At 37.4% G+C, this 16,591-nt stretch overlaps 1 protein-coding gene across 1 annotated transcript in view; it reads left to right on the top strand.

Moving 5' to 3' along the window:
- luzp2 (leucine zipper protein 2) overlaps positions 1–16,591 on the top strand; it is a 56,365-nt gene that overhangs the window by 20,419 nt on the left and 19,355 nt on the right. Inside the window, exons 6-8 of the mRNA XM_068756717.1 lie at positions 196–277; positions 3,479–3,541; positions 12,574–12,636. Coding sequence (XP_068612818.1) covers positions 196–277; positions 3,479–3,541; positions 12,574–12,636 — 208 coding nt within the window. The remainder of the gene's footprint in view (positions 1–195; positions 278–3,478; positions 3,542–12,573; positions 12,637–16,591) is intronic.

Raw genomic sequence — 16,591 nt, 5'->3', positions numbered from 1 at the left:
AAATCTTCATATCACCTTTCTCAATGGCAGTTCACTTCTGTGATAAAATAGTTCAAGTTGATTTAAGTAAACCTGTTACTGTGCAAAACGTCTCTTAACAGGGGTACACTCTGGCGTGTTTCTCGGCAGCGGAGACCTCTGAATGTGTCAGGAGAATGTGCTAACAGTGTTTCTCACTTCCCTCTCACTTGACAGAGAGGAGATGAAGTCCCTCCAGGCAGCCTTGCAGAAGCAGCTTGATGAGGCAAATGAGAGAGCAGAGAAGCAGCAGGCCACGGTAAGTCAGAGCTACCCTGACCATCAGCATCCGGTGTCGTCTAACCAGCCCTGTCGCCTGTCACACAGGCCCCCAGTGATCAACACTCATTACCCAGCACTTAGCATTCTTGCTGCTTTGCCTCATCACTTAATTGAAATTCTCAGAGTGAGAAAAAGCTTTGTGTTCTTTCTTCCACAACACCCACACAAAAATTATAGACTGGACAAAAGCAAGAACATATACCGGTCCTTATCTATCCATTTATCTGCAATATATCTCCATTCAAAGTATTTTCTCATCCACGTCACTGTTCCGCCCAGCAGATCTTAACTTCCTTTCTTATTAAATTAGACACCAGTATTAAAATAAGCACAACCTGAAAAAATGAATTCAGTGAATTACTTGGTTTATAAAAGCAAGACAAAAATAATAAAAAAAGTCCATAATTTCCTAGCACTCAAGATAATTTTTAGTTTTGTTACAACAAACCTTAAATTACTATTTGTACGAATGAGTCTCTGTTCATAATCACAGTACTAAACAGAGTAATCCATAATAAGGATACAAATGTATGTCTTTAGAGGACAAACCTTTAACAGAATTCATATTTCTAGTAAATAAACTGAGCTGAAATTTGTATATGTATAAAAATGCAAACCCATTAAAAGTTCAGCTTTTCCTTAGGGGTGGTGTGCTATAGAAATGTGTGTTAATACATGTGCTTTATCTCACTGCATTGTCCCACATTTGTATCCTGATAGTATCCAGAGACTCCACCTTTTGTTCCGCCACCAAACCCCTTATCAATAAATCAGCAAATCCTCTCTGGCTGGCCCTGGAAATCTTTTTGCTTTTACAATATATGTCTATAAATGCCTGTAACAGTCCTAGTTTCTTATGGACAGTCACACTGGTTAATGTCCACCATGATCAACACATCATTTGCTGCCTGCAAGGTAAAATAAATTGTAGAACATTTCAAGTGACAAACTCCATTTTCTGAAGACCACGGGAAAATCCCAGCTGCTGGCTTTTATGGTTGAGTTTGACATTTATGTCCTGCTAAATGGTATTTATCACCCACAATGAGATTCAAGATTAAAAAGGACAGCATCTGAAGCATGAAAATGCACCAGCGATGCAGTAGACCCATGAGATACTACATCAGACCTCATGCACACTGGGCTCCCATAAAACACAGAGAAAAGCAACATTTAGAATGTGAGACGCACCTTGTGGGAAGATATTTAAATATTTTCTGCAACTTCTGTTGCACACAAATCCCCAAAGAACACAAGAAGCAGAGGACAAAAAAAAACAGTTAAAAATGCTGACAGGTGCGGGCAATGAGATTCCAGCTAATCTATATCTCAGGCAGGAGTCCTCATTAGGAGGATTACTGTTCTCTGAATGTGCATTTGGTGATTTGTGCATACCAGAAGCCATCCTGCATATTTTAGTTTTGCAGGATTGTGCCTGTTAAAGTCTGTGATTTTGATACAAGATCATTTTAGTGTTGTAAACATTCATATTATTATATGTGACTCATATTAATTAAGACAATAAAAATGAAAACAATAGTTCATATATGCAATATGTACTGCATATATAATATTATGATTTTTGTACCGGTAATCCTAGCAAAATTCCTAAATGCTGCACAAGCAGAGTTTTTGGTTTGTTTTTTCATTCCACTCCTGGGGCTGCGGTGATGACTGAATTTTTTCATTCCACTCCTGGGGCTGCGGTGATGACTGAAAGGCTCAAACATGAACCTTGATGTTATCATGCTGGAGGCTGGAGTCAACTGGTGAGGCTTAGTTTATTGTTCCCTTGGGACGTAGACCTGCTATGAGGTCATCAGCCACATGAATCATTTCTTATTTGTCCCCCGGGCTATCTCAATGACCTCTCAGGGGCATGCAATGCTTATAATCTTCCTCTTCTTGAGGATAAACAGAAAGAATGATAGAACCTTGACCTATCTCCGTCTTTCAAATAAAGAATCCATTTCTGGAATATACATCCATATTGTCCATGGCTGCAGTCTACCACCCAAAGCTGGTCTTTGAACCTTGGTTTGGTTGCTACACACCGACCATGAGCCCATTATGAATGAGTTTGGATATGGAAAACAGACAGTGGCTCACTGTGGGAATAAATGGTTCAGTGTTATCACGTATACCACAATCAGTCCCAGATGAAACATGAAGAGTAAAAAACTTCATCACAGCAATGAGGTAACTGGTACAAATGTTTTTGTTCCATAGACTTCTTTTACAGTATAATAGTAGCTACAATTGACTGCTGGTGATACAAACTGAATGATACAGCTCATGTTAAATTAAAGTCAATAACTCAAATTTTTGGTAGCTGTAAAAGCATTGTTTCAGCAGTATAATAATAGTCCAATACATTTCAAAGCAAATGCTTCCTTCCCCATTTGATCTCAAAGGCTGTGATAGTGGCTAAATATGACTGTTGATGAGTCACCTGGTGTGGTCTGATTTACAACGCCTGAGGGCGCCTCGCAAGAAAGTAAAAACATTAGTAAAAAAAACATTTCTACAGAAAAACAGAGAATGCAAGGAAAGAGTAATTTTCTACACATCGCTTACTTATGGGAGTACCCTGAACTGCAAACCATAAATCATGGATTGCAACATTTGTTAAATCTGGTGATATTCTTTATGCTGCCTCACTGTAGCATCAAGAAATCCCATGAGAAGACAAAGACAAAAATAAAAAATATCAACAAGTGTCCGTACACAGAGCCTGATGTCTATTCTTCCAGCCGAAGAACTTCATTATTCACATTATTGCATTGGGGTACATGTTGCTGCATTTTGATGAATGTGAACGCTGTTGTTTATTACGAGTCAGTCCTCCAGACACCATCCTGCAGCAGTAATAAAGAAAAAAACAAATGTGTATTAATTTGTGGCCAAAACCTATTGAGGTAATGTTTTATAAAAACTACTGTACCCACTGGCTGAGTGCCATATACATGCTGGGAGTCTGGGACATTGGATGGAAGAAACTGAATACAGTCTTTATTTTAGGACTTTGATTGATTTTTTTAAACCAAAAATTGTACCTCAACTTACCTTACCATGTAGGTTGCTTGAATCTATAGCATCATTAAATTAAATGTGTCCACTGAATCAAAATAACTAAAAATTTGCTGATAATGTTTTGTTTTGTCTGTTCTGGCTTTAGATTAAAGTTCTTAAAGTGGAGATGGAGAGGAAGACTAAAATCATCAAGGATTTACAGCAAGAGGTGAGTAATTAAAGCTTTGCATGAAGAATTTACTTTAATTTACTGATTATAGCCCACGTCTCATTCCATTTCATTTAACGATTTTCTGTGTTTGCCAAATTACTTCTGGCAATCCCCATCGTCTGAGAGAAGAGCTGGCTGCTTTAAATCTGAGGTGGACATATGCTGGCATGAATATATCCATTTTACCGATTAATTTATAAACACTCACGATTTATTTATTTATTTTTTGCAGTGGATTGTGTGTCTTAAGAAACTAGTCTCTCTGCATGTTCCAATATGGATTAATTCCATTGTTAAACATTGATATATCATTTTTATTTCATTTATTTGATTCTGAGGGCCTTACAACAAAATCTGACATTTACAGCTGATGCCTCAGACAGCTGGGAAAAAAGTTATCTTGGCAAATGCCACTGAAACTGCACTGAAAATATGTTTTAGTTAACCCTATCTGGAGGAAGTTTAAAAGAAAATACAGTAACATACTACAGTCTCAAAAAGCTTAAAAACTGCACAGCCCCATTAATTGCACGCAGTTACATCAGCAACAGCTATTTTCAGTGCTTGCTTTTAATCATTTGTAAGTGTTTCAGCATTTTCAGTTGGGTCTTTCCATTGTTGTGTTTGGTTGTCTGTTTGGTAACCAACATGAGATATGTTCAAATAAGACACGTTGACCACTAATGAGACAAATGCAATGAAGTTGTGCAGCACCAGCTTCCTCATTGAATAAATATTAGATGTATGTGATATATAAAAAGCTTAAAAATATTAAAAAGCTCATAAAGCCCTGTAATTGCATATTAATGTAAGACTATGCTCATGTTTTTGTCTTTGATGAACTGCAGGCAGGCTGTTTAAATCACATTACAAGATCACAAGATATAATGAAGAAAGGAACTTTTCACAACACGCTGCTCACTGCTGCAGTGAGAGAAATGGTTTCACCAGATGTTCAAATTCATTTGCAAACAGTTGAGACTTAAATCTGCTTCTGTAATGATCAAGTGCTTCAGAGCAAGAAGCAAACAATGACATATTGACATTGATTCACTAACACAGCATGTTCCGCAGAGTTTTCTGTGCAACATAAACATCACAGCAGAAAATATGTGCTTTTTCGAGTGTTCTATCGAAGGTGAAAAAATGAAAGGATGGCTTCAAATCATAAATGGAAATTTGTTTAGAAAGCTTTTCATGTAATTTTCAAATCAAAACTCCACCGGCACAATGGCAGCTATTTGACATTACAGTGACATTCTGTTTTTCTGGGTATACCACAAAGTAAAAACGCACACTGTCCATAAATGTGTACTGTGTCCCAAATGGTATGCCCATATTCATCCTGGCCAGCTTGAGTGTTAAAGTGCATCCATACTACAATGTATGTCAAAATGTAGCATACTAGGGGTACCAGGATGGCATACTCAAAGCGATCCAAACCGGAGCGTATCTCTCACCCTCAAAGATTGCTCTGATATCGCACAATCGCAGCTACTTTTAGTGCAGCAGGATTGATAGGGAGTGAACGTGGTCGGGCTGTGGCAAGTAATCTAGTGAAACAATTCAAATTCATATAATGTGTTTAGCTGAGTAAAACTGAAAGTATTATCACTATAGTATGATGTCACTTCATCATCATCATCTTATAGGCATAGAGAAGAGAGGAAAATCAAGGATGAATACACTGAAGAGCAGGCCCGGAAATGGATTGTGCACCAATATTTGTCTGACACACACACTGTTAAACCTCTTTATCAGGAGTCAATCCTTGACGTACGCACTAATCCTGCCAAAACAAAGAGCTCGTAATGGCCACTCCGCTAAACAACGGTTTGACCTGAATCAGAGTTATCTGAACTGTAATTGAAGAAACCCATGCAGAAAAGTGCTTTTGGCAGAGCTGCCATAGACATGTCTGTCTACATCTACACTGACTGGAGTAGCATTGGGATCATATATTATACATGAAGGAACATAAGAGCAGTAGAACAAGAAGAGAGCAGCTTTTAGAGAATTGTTGCTGTTCTATCATTTCCATCATTGACATTTTGTGTTTTGCCTGTTCCTCATCCAAATTTCCATATCTTGCAAAGTGGCCTCTATGTCTAATGGCCTTGATAATCACATACAGAAGGAGTCATTTGTAGTCAATAGTAGAACCGAAATGTCTCTGGCATATGTGACACTTTGACATTTAAGTCACAGCTACATGCAGTGAATCATGAGATCCAATTTCCCTACATCTATTACACTTGTGTGAGTTACAGAAAACTCATGCATGCAGAAACGCAAAGGTCAAATCCGTTTCCTCTCTATTCGGTCCTGTGCTACTTTGCATGACAATATTATCATATAATGACACACGTTGTGATCGAACAACGGCCTCATATATGTTTTTCAAGTTCTGATTTGTTTTTACCAGTAATTAACAGAATCATTTGAAAACAAAGTATTAATCCTGTGTGTGGGGTGTGTTTTGAACAATATGATGTCAATTCATAGCTTCTGCCATAGCGTATTAGTTACATTATGTTTCCAATTAAGAAGGTGCATTCACTTAAAATACATTCAGTGTAATTTGACACTCATCCCTTCTCTCCATATTCATTGGATTCATAAATTGCAAGAAGCATGTGTAAAGCTACCTGCATCCTTTGTTTACACCAATATTATATTTTAAATGTGTTTTTCCATTTCTAGTCACTGAACTCTATTGTGGTGTTACCAGGAAGCTTTACAGCTGCAATCCACTGTGAAGTCATTATTATTACTGAGTTGCTTTCAGGCCTTAATCTGAGTATTTTGATTGAGAATGATTTACAGCCCGACTTGAATCTTGCTGGGATTCATCATGTTCACGCAGAGCATAGCATTAGACAGCTTTGCCACACACTCAGCTCTGTGCTGCTGATGCTGATGCTTTATAGTCTAAAATGGCTTCCCATCAGTGTGTTCTTCTTTTCATGTACTCCTGATGTAATTTCACTAGCTAAATGCAAGAAAAAAAAGGAAAGCCAAGCAAATTTACTGGATATTTTTCTGTGATACTGTTACTGGAAAAAAGCGATGGGAAACTGAAGTAGGCAAAAAATGAAAAGCACATCATTATTTGTGCTGAATGGACAAAGACAAAGCAAATGAAACCACTGAAGTTAATAGAGGTCTCAATATTAATAGACTGTAGCAAGTTATGCAGCAGTTCACTTTTTATATATCTTATTAGAATTACTACTGACTCGTGCCTTGAAGTTAATTGTTTATGACATAAGTGATGAAATTCAAACATTAAAACGATGTGATGACAAGACAGATATATATTTCTACTGACACTATGTTAGTTTCATTTTGATGTTTTTCAGTTCTTCAAACATCAATAATAAAAAATAAATAAAAGATTAAAATAAATTGCAGATTTTCAAGGTAGTTAAACCTGTAAGTTTGAATATGAGATATTCCCTCTTGCTCTCATTATCTCAAAGCACTAATCAATGCTTTCAAGAATTACTTTCTTGCTTTTCCAAAAAAAATATATATATACATTATAAATACAGTGGGTGGCGCCCAACCTCCTTGCCTCACAGCAAGGAGGTTGCGGGTTCGAATCCAACTTGTGGCCTTTCTGTGAGAAGTTTGCATGTTCTCCCCGTGATCTGCATGGGTTCTCTCTGGGTTCTCCGGCTTCCTCCCACCACCAAAAACATGCCGCTTAGGCTGATTGGTGACATGGAAAATGAATGAATGAATATATATACAGTATATACGATGAGTTTTTGGGCAATGCGTTCAGCCATATCATCCTAAACATGTTCAGCTGTGACAACAGAGTAATACACATTCATGTTAGGGCAGGATAGTATTACCAGTAACCTTAGATTAACCATCTTTCTAAACATTTCTTCCAGAGAAATATTACACATTGGAAGGAGTTTAGATCACTGCTCACTGCTGGAAAAAAGAAAAATTCAAAGTGTGACCATGGCCTCTTTTTTTTAGTAACGATGATCATTTTCAGCATTTTCATCTACCAATATTCATATTTCTAATTAAATTTTAACTCTGAAGACTAAAACTTAAGTAGAGTAATGTTCAATATTTGGTAATTTATTTTAACTTGGCACCAATTATAAAAATAATGAGAATAAAGTGTAGAATAATGATCATAATTAAAGCTATTAGAGCTTGTTCCACTTTAACTCTTCAATTCGGAGAGTGGCTACCGGTGTTTTGGACTTTGATATTAAGTTTTGATCCATTCGGTTTGAAGTAATTACAATTTGTCAATGCATTCATTTACAGGAGCGATATTTCAATTAATCTGTCAGATAACTGCTCAGAATTGGAGGCTTCACTGTTGTCATTTTCATCCGATTTCACAGATTGTTCTGTCATTTTTGATTCAGTGTGAACAAATACAAGACATGACAATGAATTAAATGACCAGAAGTTATTAGTGTTCAGGGGTTTGGGTTTGTGCAGAGACTGACATCAGCCCTATACCGATAGCTATTCAAGTTGATATGCATGGAATATTTTAAATGATCTTTGAAGAAGCCAGGTATTCCCACTTTTCCTGAGAGAAACAAAATAGAGCTTTATCTTTTAAGTAGCCTGAAGCCTGGTCAAGCAGCTTATATGACTATTCCACAGCTATTTGATGAGGAATTAAGAGAGCCACTATCTAAAAAAATAAAAATAAATTATAATAAAAAAATACCTCAACTGATACATCTCATCCAGTCAAATGAGGTTGTGAACAAAATGGGCAATATAAAGAAAAAAATAGTCTTTATGTTCACTGTTCGGCTGTAGTGGAGGAAACACTCTGATGCAATACAAAATAAACCAAAAATACCATATTAACACATTGCCTAATTAAAACCAAATTTGAAAGAAATTACCTAAACTTTTAAGTTAAAATACTCATACATAATAATGAATGAAAGAAGACTTATTTAAATACACCTGACTGCTCGTGTTTTTCCAATTGAATCTCTGTCAATACAACACATAATTGCAGCGTTTAAATGAATGCAACAGAACATAAAAGGAATGCACTAGCTGTAACACTTGGATTATGCTGTGCCCTTGGTATTATGGCACAGTGCCTATAGTCAGAAATAATGAAATTATAGAAGCGGGTTTGTCAAAAGAGAACATCATGATTTAGCATCCTACTGAAAGATCAATTTCAGAGGGCACATGGTAAAATCTCGATGACTAGTCCTCCATGACCCCTTACAACATGTATTTATGGTACAGGATGAAAGAGTAATATTTTTACTTATGTAAAACCCAGCCTTTGACCTCAAGCATCCTTAAGAAGCTGTGTAGATGTGGTAAAATCAATCTGCCTGTTGCCGATGTCTGGGTGGATATCATATTTAATAGCTTTAACACTTGCTTTTCTAATGCCAGTAAATGATTTTAGATGTGTTTGACAGCTGCACACAACTGCAGAACTTGTGTGAGTGCTGCCTCACTTGCAATGTGAGTTTTCTTTTATTACTTGCTTTGAGATGGCTGACAAGCCTGTCAGACTGTTTGACACATTGTAATTGATGAAGTTATGCAGAGGAATCTTCTCATTAATATATGACTCAATCTGTGAAATAAACAGACAAAAGAATGTGTTTTTATTTTATTATTTAATGTATTGTTCTTTTCATATTATAAGGACAGCCAATATCCAGAGAACACCAGCTGAATATGAGATAAACGAGCAACAGTTTTTAAAGGTGAGACAAACTGAATAAATGAAAATGACAATTTAATTTACATAGGGGGGGTTGTCACTGATTTTTAATCATTTTTTACTCTGATCAGGATTCTTATAGCCAAACTGACACTGATTTCTAATGTCCAGTCTGCTTGCTCAACAGCCTTTTTTTTGGATTCCTGTTTAACAGAGTAATTACAAGCAGTCTCATGGGTCAGTTCACCTGCTCTATCCCGTCCAGGGCTTCCTTCTGATCACATGACTTCTGAATTTAATAAATGAGATGCAATCTCAGACATTGGAAAACTGAGCAATGCTTTTAACAACTGGTGCTTACAAGGTTTTAGTAAATAAATTAATTATAATACTTTGGAGTCTGAAAATTTTTCATCGGTGCCAAAAACAATAGCATGAAACACATGAATAAGAATACATAACAAATGGGTTTGTTGTTGACATAAAATCAAAATACTTTAAATAATTGATAAAGCTATTATTCTATTTGTGGCTCCAGTGACTTACCTTTAGACACATTTGTTGTCCATGAGGTCTGGAAAGCAAGTGCAATGCTCTACTCTGCTAGATTATCATGAAACATCACTGTGCTTGATGTGATTGGTTAATTGTGAACAAAATACATGATGAAACAGGTGTAACTTTACTCTCATCTAGCAGTACATATAAATTCATAATAATTAAGAATTAACATGTTTTTGTAAGAACTGAACTTGCTTTTACTCACTTGAATGGGGCTGGCATTTAAAATTGAAATGTTTTCTCTGGCTTTCGAATTAAGTTACTCCACACAGTTTGCTGTGGCCTTAAAAGCAATGCGTTTTCAGGCTCCTATTCATATTTTCTTTTTGTGTTCCCGTCTGCTTTTCTTTTGATGATAAACAGGACGTTTACAGTTTGAAAGTAGTCAAAAATGTCTTCTTCCTAATTTAAAATGTGTTCGACTCTCTTACAGCAGGTGTGTGTAATAGCTAATATTCGCTTGGCCATTTGAGATTCATATGGATTTAATTGTAGCTTGTCCGCCCCACAGGTTTTTCATCATGTCATACTGTGGCATGGTGATGCAGTATTTATTGCCTGAACCTACCACTCATCTTCTATATGGATCGTCCCAGGTCAGCCTCCAACAGAGAAAACATTCTCATGAGGTTTTATGGTCCGTTCTTTGTAGATGGAGGGAATTGCTGGCCAGGTAACCCTCAGCAACACAGCAGCACTAGCTGAGCTGTGCACCACCCTCAAGCCACCATCATTTCATTCTGCATCTCTTACATGCAGCATAATATGGCGTGTGAGTGTGTGTGTGTGCTGTATGAGAGCCGTGACTGCCAACTGCTTCAGGGCACTGGTTTCAAGTATGGCTGGTTTAAATTGAAGCTGATGAATAGCATTTGGTCCCACTTTAATTCTGCTGGATGGGAACCTCTGCAAGAGATAATTAGTTAATTGATAAACCAATTAATAGTTTTAAATGTGTTGTTGAGTCATTGACCAAGGTTAACGAATCTCTACTGGTTACTATGATGAAGTTGCTTCTAATTACATGTATTTCTTTGTGTGAATCTAAATTGTCCTTGGTCTTTGCCTCATAAAAAAACCTTACATGGATATTTTTTCTTTATGTTGCATAATGTAGATCATTATTCTTTCCATTGCATAATACAACTTTTCCTCAAGCGGTTCTCTTCCACTAAAATATGATATTACAGAGCAACAGCCAGTCTTCCTTTGAATCAGAGTTGAGAACACCCACTGCCAATGATCTTCTCTGAACTCTGACGATGAAGAGTGCACAGTTCTAGTCCGTTTAGGGCTTAGTAAAGCATTGGTCAAGGTGGATTGTGCTATGTTATTGGCTCATCTTGGGATCTGAGTGGGTCCTTTGGGTTAAGTAAAACCTTCCTTGTACCTATCTTACTGAAACATCATTGCCAATGACAAATGGGAATCCCTTCCCTTCAAATGTGTTGCACTTGCCCTCAGGTTGTATTCTCATGTGGCTGTACAATCCTTGCCTCTGTCATTCACTGACGTCCTTTTAAATACATGGTGCATTTTACTCAGACTCTCTTTAGAGAGTGTGGATGCCGTGGTCTTGAACACCAAGCCTGTGGACAGGAACCTTTTACTGTGAAATTACCTCTCGGAAGCAGGATCTCTACTATAGACACAACGCTTGTTTCATCATGGGTATTTGAGTTTGAGCCTGATTCTGAAATGAAGATATTCACAAAAAGGGAAAGATATTATATTGAGAAACTGGATGTTGGCAGTATCTGTAAGCAGGCGGTGAGAGTAGAGTAGGCCTGCTTTCAACATCTGGATTTCTTCTTCCAATTCAATATCTTTAAAACCTCTTGTAAGCTGTTAATGCTTCTAATTAATTTAATGTAAAATAAACTATTTGGGGATAGTCAATGAGACTATTCCCTGCCATGACATTTGTGCTGAATGTAGGCAATGCAGAATGTGATGCACATGGGAATTAGTTTATTGGTTTGCTGTGTGGATGTTGTTGTTGTTGTTTCAAATTCAATGCCTGTCGACTTTCTTATTTGGCTCGCTCCTGGGCAATATTGCACAATACGAGCACAGCATCAATCACAGTCTACGTCCACATACGCTTTACTGCTAGTGGTTACAGCTGCAAAGTTGCTGAGAAAGTTCATTAATGTTGAACTCCTTGCAAAAATGCACATTTCCTTTGCAGCCAGAAGCAAATATATTAATTAAAATGTATTTGTCCCTTCTTTCCAATGGAACTGAAATGAATAGGAAGCCAATATCCACTTTTAATTCCCTGTATCTGTGACCTTGCTCTATTGCTTTCTAAATGAAAAAATCCCTCCCAGGTCTCCAAATTGTTTTTGAAACTGCAACAATGTTCCCAACTGGCAGCAAACAGCAAGACTCTGTGACTCATTTTCACATCTCAACTGGCTACCCGTCAAAGACTTTAGGCCCTTGCAAACCATGTTTAAAGTTCTGAGAGGGACTGGCCCTGAGACGCCTTTCTAACCTTTTAGAGCCTCATGAGCCTGAGCACATTTTCAGATCATCACACAGGCCACTCTTGATCGCTCCCTCGTCTCATCAGAAATTATGAGGCAACCGGACTCTTGCTGCCAGAGCTCCTCGACAGCCAAATGCCCTGCTGTAGAAACTTACACTCACTGACGTGACTGTAATTCTTTTTTTTTTTTTTTAATTCCGAACAGCATGAGAACATTCTGTCTCGAACATAGGGCACAGACCAATGGCTTCATGTGTTTCTTTCTCTTCTCCATTTCAGAACAAGAGTTTGAAAAACAAACTGCTGTCAGGGCATAAACTTTGTGATGCCTATGCTGAAGAGGTAAGGACTTTCAATGTGCTTTATCACTTATCAATTATTTGCTGTTAATGGAAGAGGTGTGACTCATGATGAGATACTACAAACACATGTTATTAAAATGACAACAAACTACAAACTGCAAAATATGACTGAGACACAGAGTTCTTATTATCAACTGCTATTCATATAGTTAAAATAGTTTTAGCTGAAATAATTTTAGAAAATAACATCAACAACAACAAAATAAATGATCCTCTACTCTCTCTTTTTCTGCTCACATAAACAAACTTGCCTGCTGGGTGAATCACAAAACAACGCTGCTTGAGCAGTGAGCTTTGTGATGGCTGCACAGAACAATCTGGGGAAACTCGGGTTAGAGCGAGAGCAGTTTCAGAGCATTTTAAGCGTGTCATTTTTGCTTTTCCTTTTGCTCTTTCTGACTTTATCTCTCCCGTCAGTTGTTACATTCAACAGGATCCGCCAAGTTCACTGCCTCTGTGAAGCCTGTGCCGGAGCTGTGAACAGCTGATTTGGCCATCCTGCTGACCAGCGCTTATGCTGTAATTTAGCCATACAGGATCTTCAATGGCAGTGAGTCCTGCAGGCATGCTGATGACATGCCTGAATGAGTGCAGCTGATACTGTGTAATCATAGTTTCAAAAGTTATGCAGTGGGCGATTCCAATTATTTCCTGTATCCAAGCTACAGTGTATGAAAAATATTATGATTCTTACAGCTTAAAGCCAAATGCACACCACAGAGGAAAAAAACTCGTCTGGAACTTCCCAATGATCCTGATGCTGAACGCAGAAAATCTGGCAGTGTGACATGCCTACAGATCCAGTCGTAGTATATTTAGGGGATTTAGGGATTAAATGCTCATTAGCCAATGAGAGAGACATCTTAGAAAAGATGAAGATGCTTCCAAGCAACAGCAAGTTTAATTTAGCCTTTATGCTAACTTTAGCAAGCAGAATGGTACCAGGACACAATATTGTGTGCCAATGGCCTCTATATTATATTGTGCAACCCACTTACCAGCAAATATGTATATGGTTCTCGGTCAGAGAATGAACATCACCCATAACTGAATAAATCAGCAGAGATACAAAATAAAAAATCCCTCCTGTAAATTCATCTTTGTCATGGAACTGCTCCTTAAGGTGGGAAATTCAGATACATTTAAATGTTGAAAAATGGAATAACTTTGTAATAAAACATACTTGGTAAAAGGAAAGAATGAAGATCGGCGGGGTTAATCAGTTTTGTCTTGAGCCCACAGTGGTGTTGGCCAGGGCTAGGGTTACGCTTTTAATCAACCCTGAAGTGCACTCCAATCCTGTGATTATTCTTGTGTTCCTATCAAAATTGATGTTGGAAATTAGAGATCTTTTTCTTTCAACAAATTCTCCATCTGTACAACCTTGGCACGCCACTAGCTTTTAGAGTTTAACATACTGCAACGCTGCAGGGATGATGGCATGATTGTCTACGGCACATTCAATTTCCTTGGGAAACTATAAGAGTTGAAGTAAACATGCGGCCCTACTTTCATTGTGGAAAATGAATGATGTTTAAAGGAGAAATGTTGCAGACTGAACCTGTGATCACAATGTAGATCGTCAGAAAGGATGCTAACGTTGAATGACTGCCACGAGAGCAAAACATAGCATAGCAATGGACAAAACATTTTATTCATAAAATATATATATGAGCATAACGTTTGAATGTTTACTGTGGACCTATTGCAAACATCAAAATCAGAACACACGTATCCGCAAACCTTTCATTAACTGTTGTGGTTTAGAAATGTGTTCAATAAAGATTTCCTCAGGGCATTATTTGAGTAAGAGTTAAAAAAAAAACTAAAATAATAATTTAATCTTAAATCAGTACATTGAAGCCATGTCCAAGAACTCGGATCAGGTCAGATCTCTTCAGCTTCCGTACATTAACTTTGTAAGCTTCTTTGTACATGACACATTTGTAAAATTTTTGTGAGCAAACAATGGTTTTCCTTTATTTGGAATTTGCGATGTAATTTTGAATAAATTGGCTTTGGCAATTCCTGCATTGTACATTGGAAAATCTGTCATTGGGTGTGGAAATCGTTTTTAGAAAGCTGCTTTAACTTCTGCTTGGCTTTTGCCTGCAATGTGAGCTGGATGATCAGGCTTTGCACTCTTAATCCGTGTTGTGTGGTGAACACTTCTCAAATGAAATTACACGCTGACAACACTTCCCCAGTATTTCTTTGACAGATGAGTGGTTGGACAGCTGAAAACTTGCCAACTTACAACTTTTACTGTATCATTTGCAGAAACCAACAGTAATTCAAAAGAAAACACTAATGGCAAGTAAACTTCATAACATAATCCAAACCACGCTTCATTAAGAACAACAAATGTGTTGTTTAGTGTATGCATACAGACACGCACTCATGCATGCATGTGCACACATGCATATGCACACACACAATTTCACTTTTAGCTTATTATGTGGTTCACTGGAAAAAATACTGTGCAAGGCTTCTGAACCAGATGGTGTTGTCCTCAGGGGGAACATCTGACAGATCGAGAAACTTGAGTCAAGGTTAAGACTTTCTAGCGAAGGACAGGGATGAGTGGCATTAGAGATGCCATTTAATCATTTAATTATATTGCAGCTATCACATATATTTAAAACTGAAAACATTAAGTAACTTCCATGCAGATCAAATGTAATAGGCTGGATTTAGGAGGAGTTCCTATAATGACTGATTTCCAGGTGAATGGGCAGTGTCGTTATCTCTTATGGACATTTTCAATGGAGAAGCATGTCGGAAATGTAGGAAAAAGGTTACACTTTAATAAAATGTGTTATTTGAATAAATGCTGTTTTCTAAAGTGAACCGTGGTGTAAATGATCGATGATCAGGATTATCGATCCCAAAGGTTAAGCTTGGAAGTCATCTTGTGAACTGATTGCAAAATACATCAATTATTATAATGTGAATTACAGTTATATATATATATTTTGCAATGGCAGAAAAGTCTACTGCCCCCGCTTTCAAATGTGCTAATACCAGAACAGGTTTAGGCTCTGTAGGTCAAGCACTTTTGCGTATGGTGTTAATATGCTATATAGGTGAATTACTCTTTGTAAATGATGGAATAACCAGATCTTGCAGAGGAATTGTGGGAATGACCTAAAGTTGTGTGAACTATATTAACCACCAAACTGAAAATGGAGGCCAACTCATTTTAAATCGAACAAGCTTATAAACAAGAAAAATTAATCTAGGGCACTGATAGACCAGAGGGCATCGTAGTAATGCTCCTGCATTTTAAGGATAAGAAAAGGGCATTATGGAAAAGTCTAAAGGACATTTGAGAAACTCCCCAGGGTACATAATAGGGAGTTGAACTTCCACCTGAAGTGAGAGAAGCCAGAGCAAAGGGTAATCATGCCATTATCAGTTGTGATCAGCTCAGATGATCCATCAAAATATTGATGGATCATCTGAATGTGAATGGACTCGAACGATGCACAAAAAAACCCCACTAATGACACTAATGTCTTGAAAACTACTAAAGAACATCTAAGAGCATAGTACAGTATTGGCTTAAAGATAAGATACAATAATTTAGTCATTTTTGAAATAATACTTTGCACAATACAGTTATTTCTAAGATGTAGTTACATGTACCAAGAAAATGAGGAAGTAGTCAGTCAAGGTCAAGCATGAAGGTATGAAAGTGTAATCACTACTGGTCCATCTACTGCATGTTAAACCCATATCACAGGATTGCTGCTGCAGAACAGCCCACCTAACTCTAACACACAGTAACTTCAGGATGTATGCATCATTTTACAGACAATCATTGATACTGACAGAGAAATACATTTTGCTGGAGGCCTTTGCATTGATTGGTTCTCAAATGAATACACACCAAATAAGATCCATGCAGCCATTGTACGGTATGCAATTTACAA

This window comes from Brachionichthys hirsutus, unplaced genomic scaffold (genome assembly GCF_040956055.1).
Source record: "Brachionichthys hirsutus isolate HB-005 unplaced genomic scaffold, CSIRO-AGI_Bhir_v1 contig_200, whole genome shotgun sequence".
Taxonomy (NCBI): domain Eukaryota; kingdom Metazoa; phylum Chordata; class Actinopteri; order Lophiiformes; family Brachionichthyidae; genus Brachionichthys; species Brachionichthys hirsutus.
Note: the sequence above shows the minus strand (reverse complement) of the source record. Positions and strands in the feature narration are given on the sequence as shown.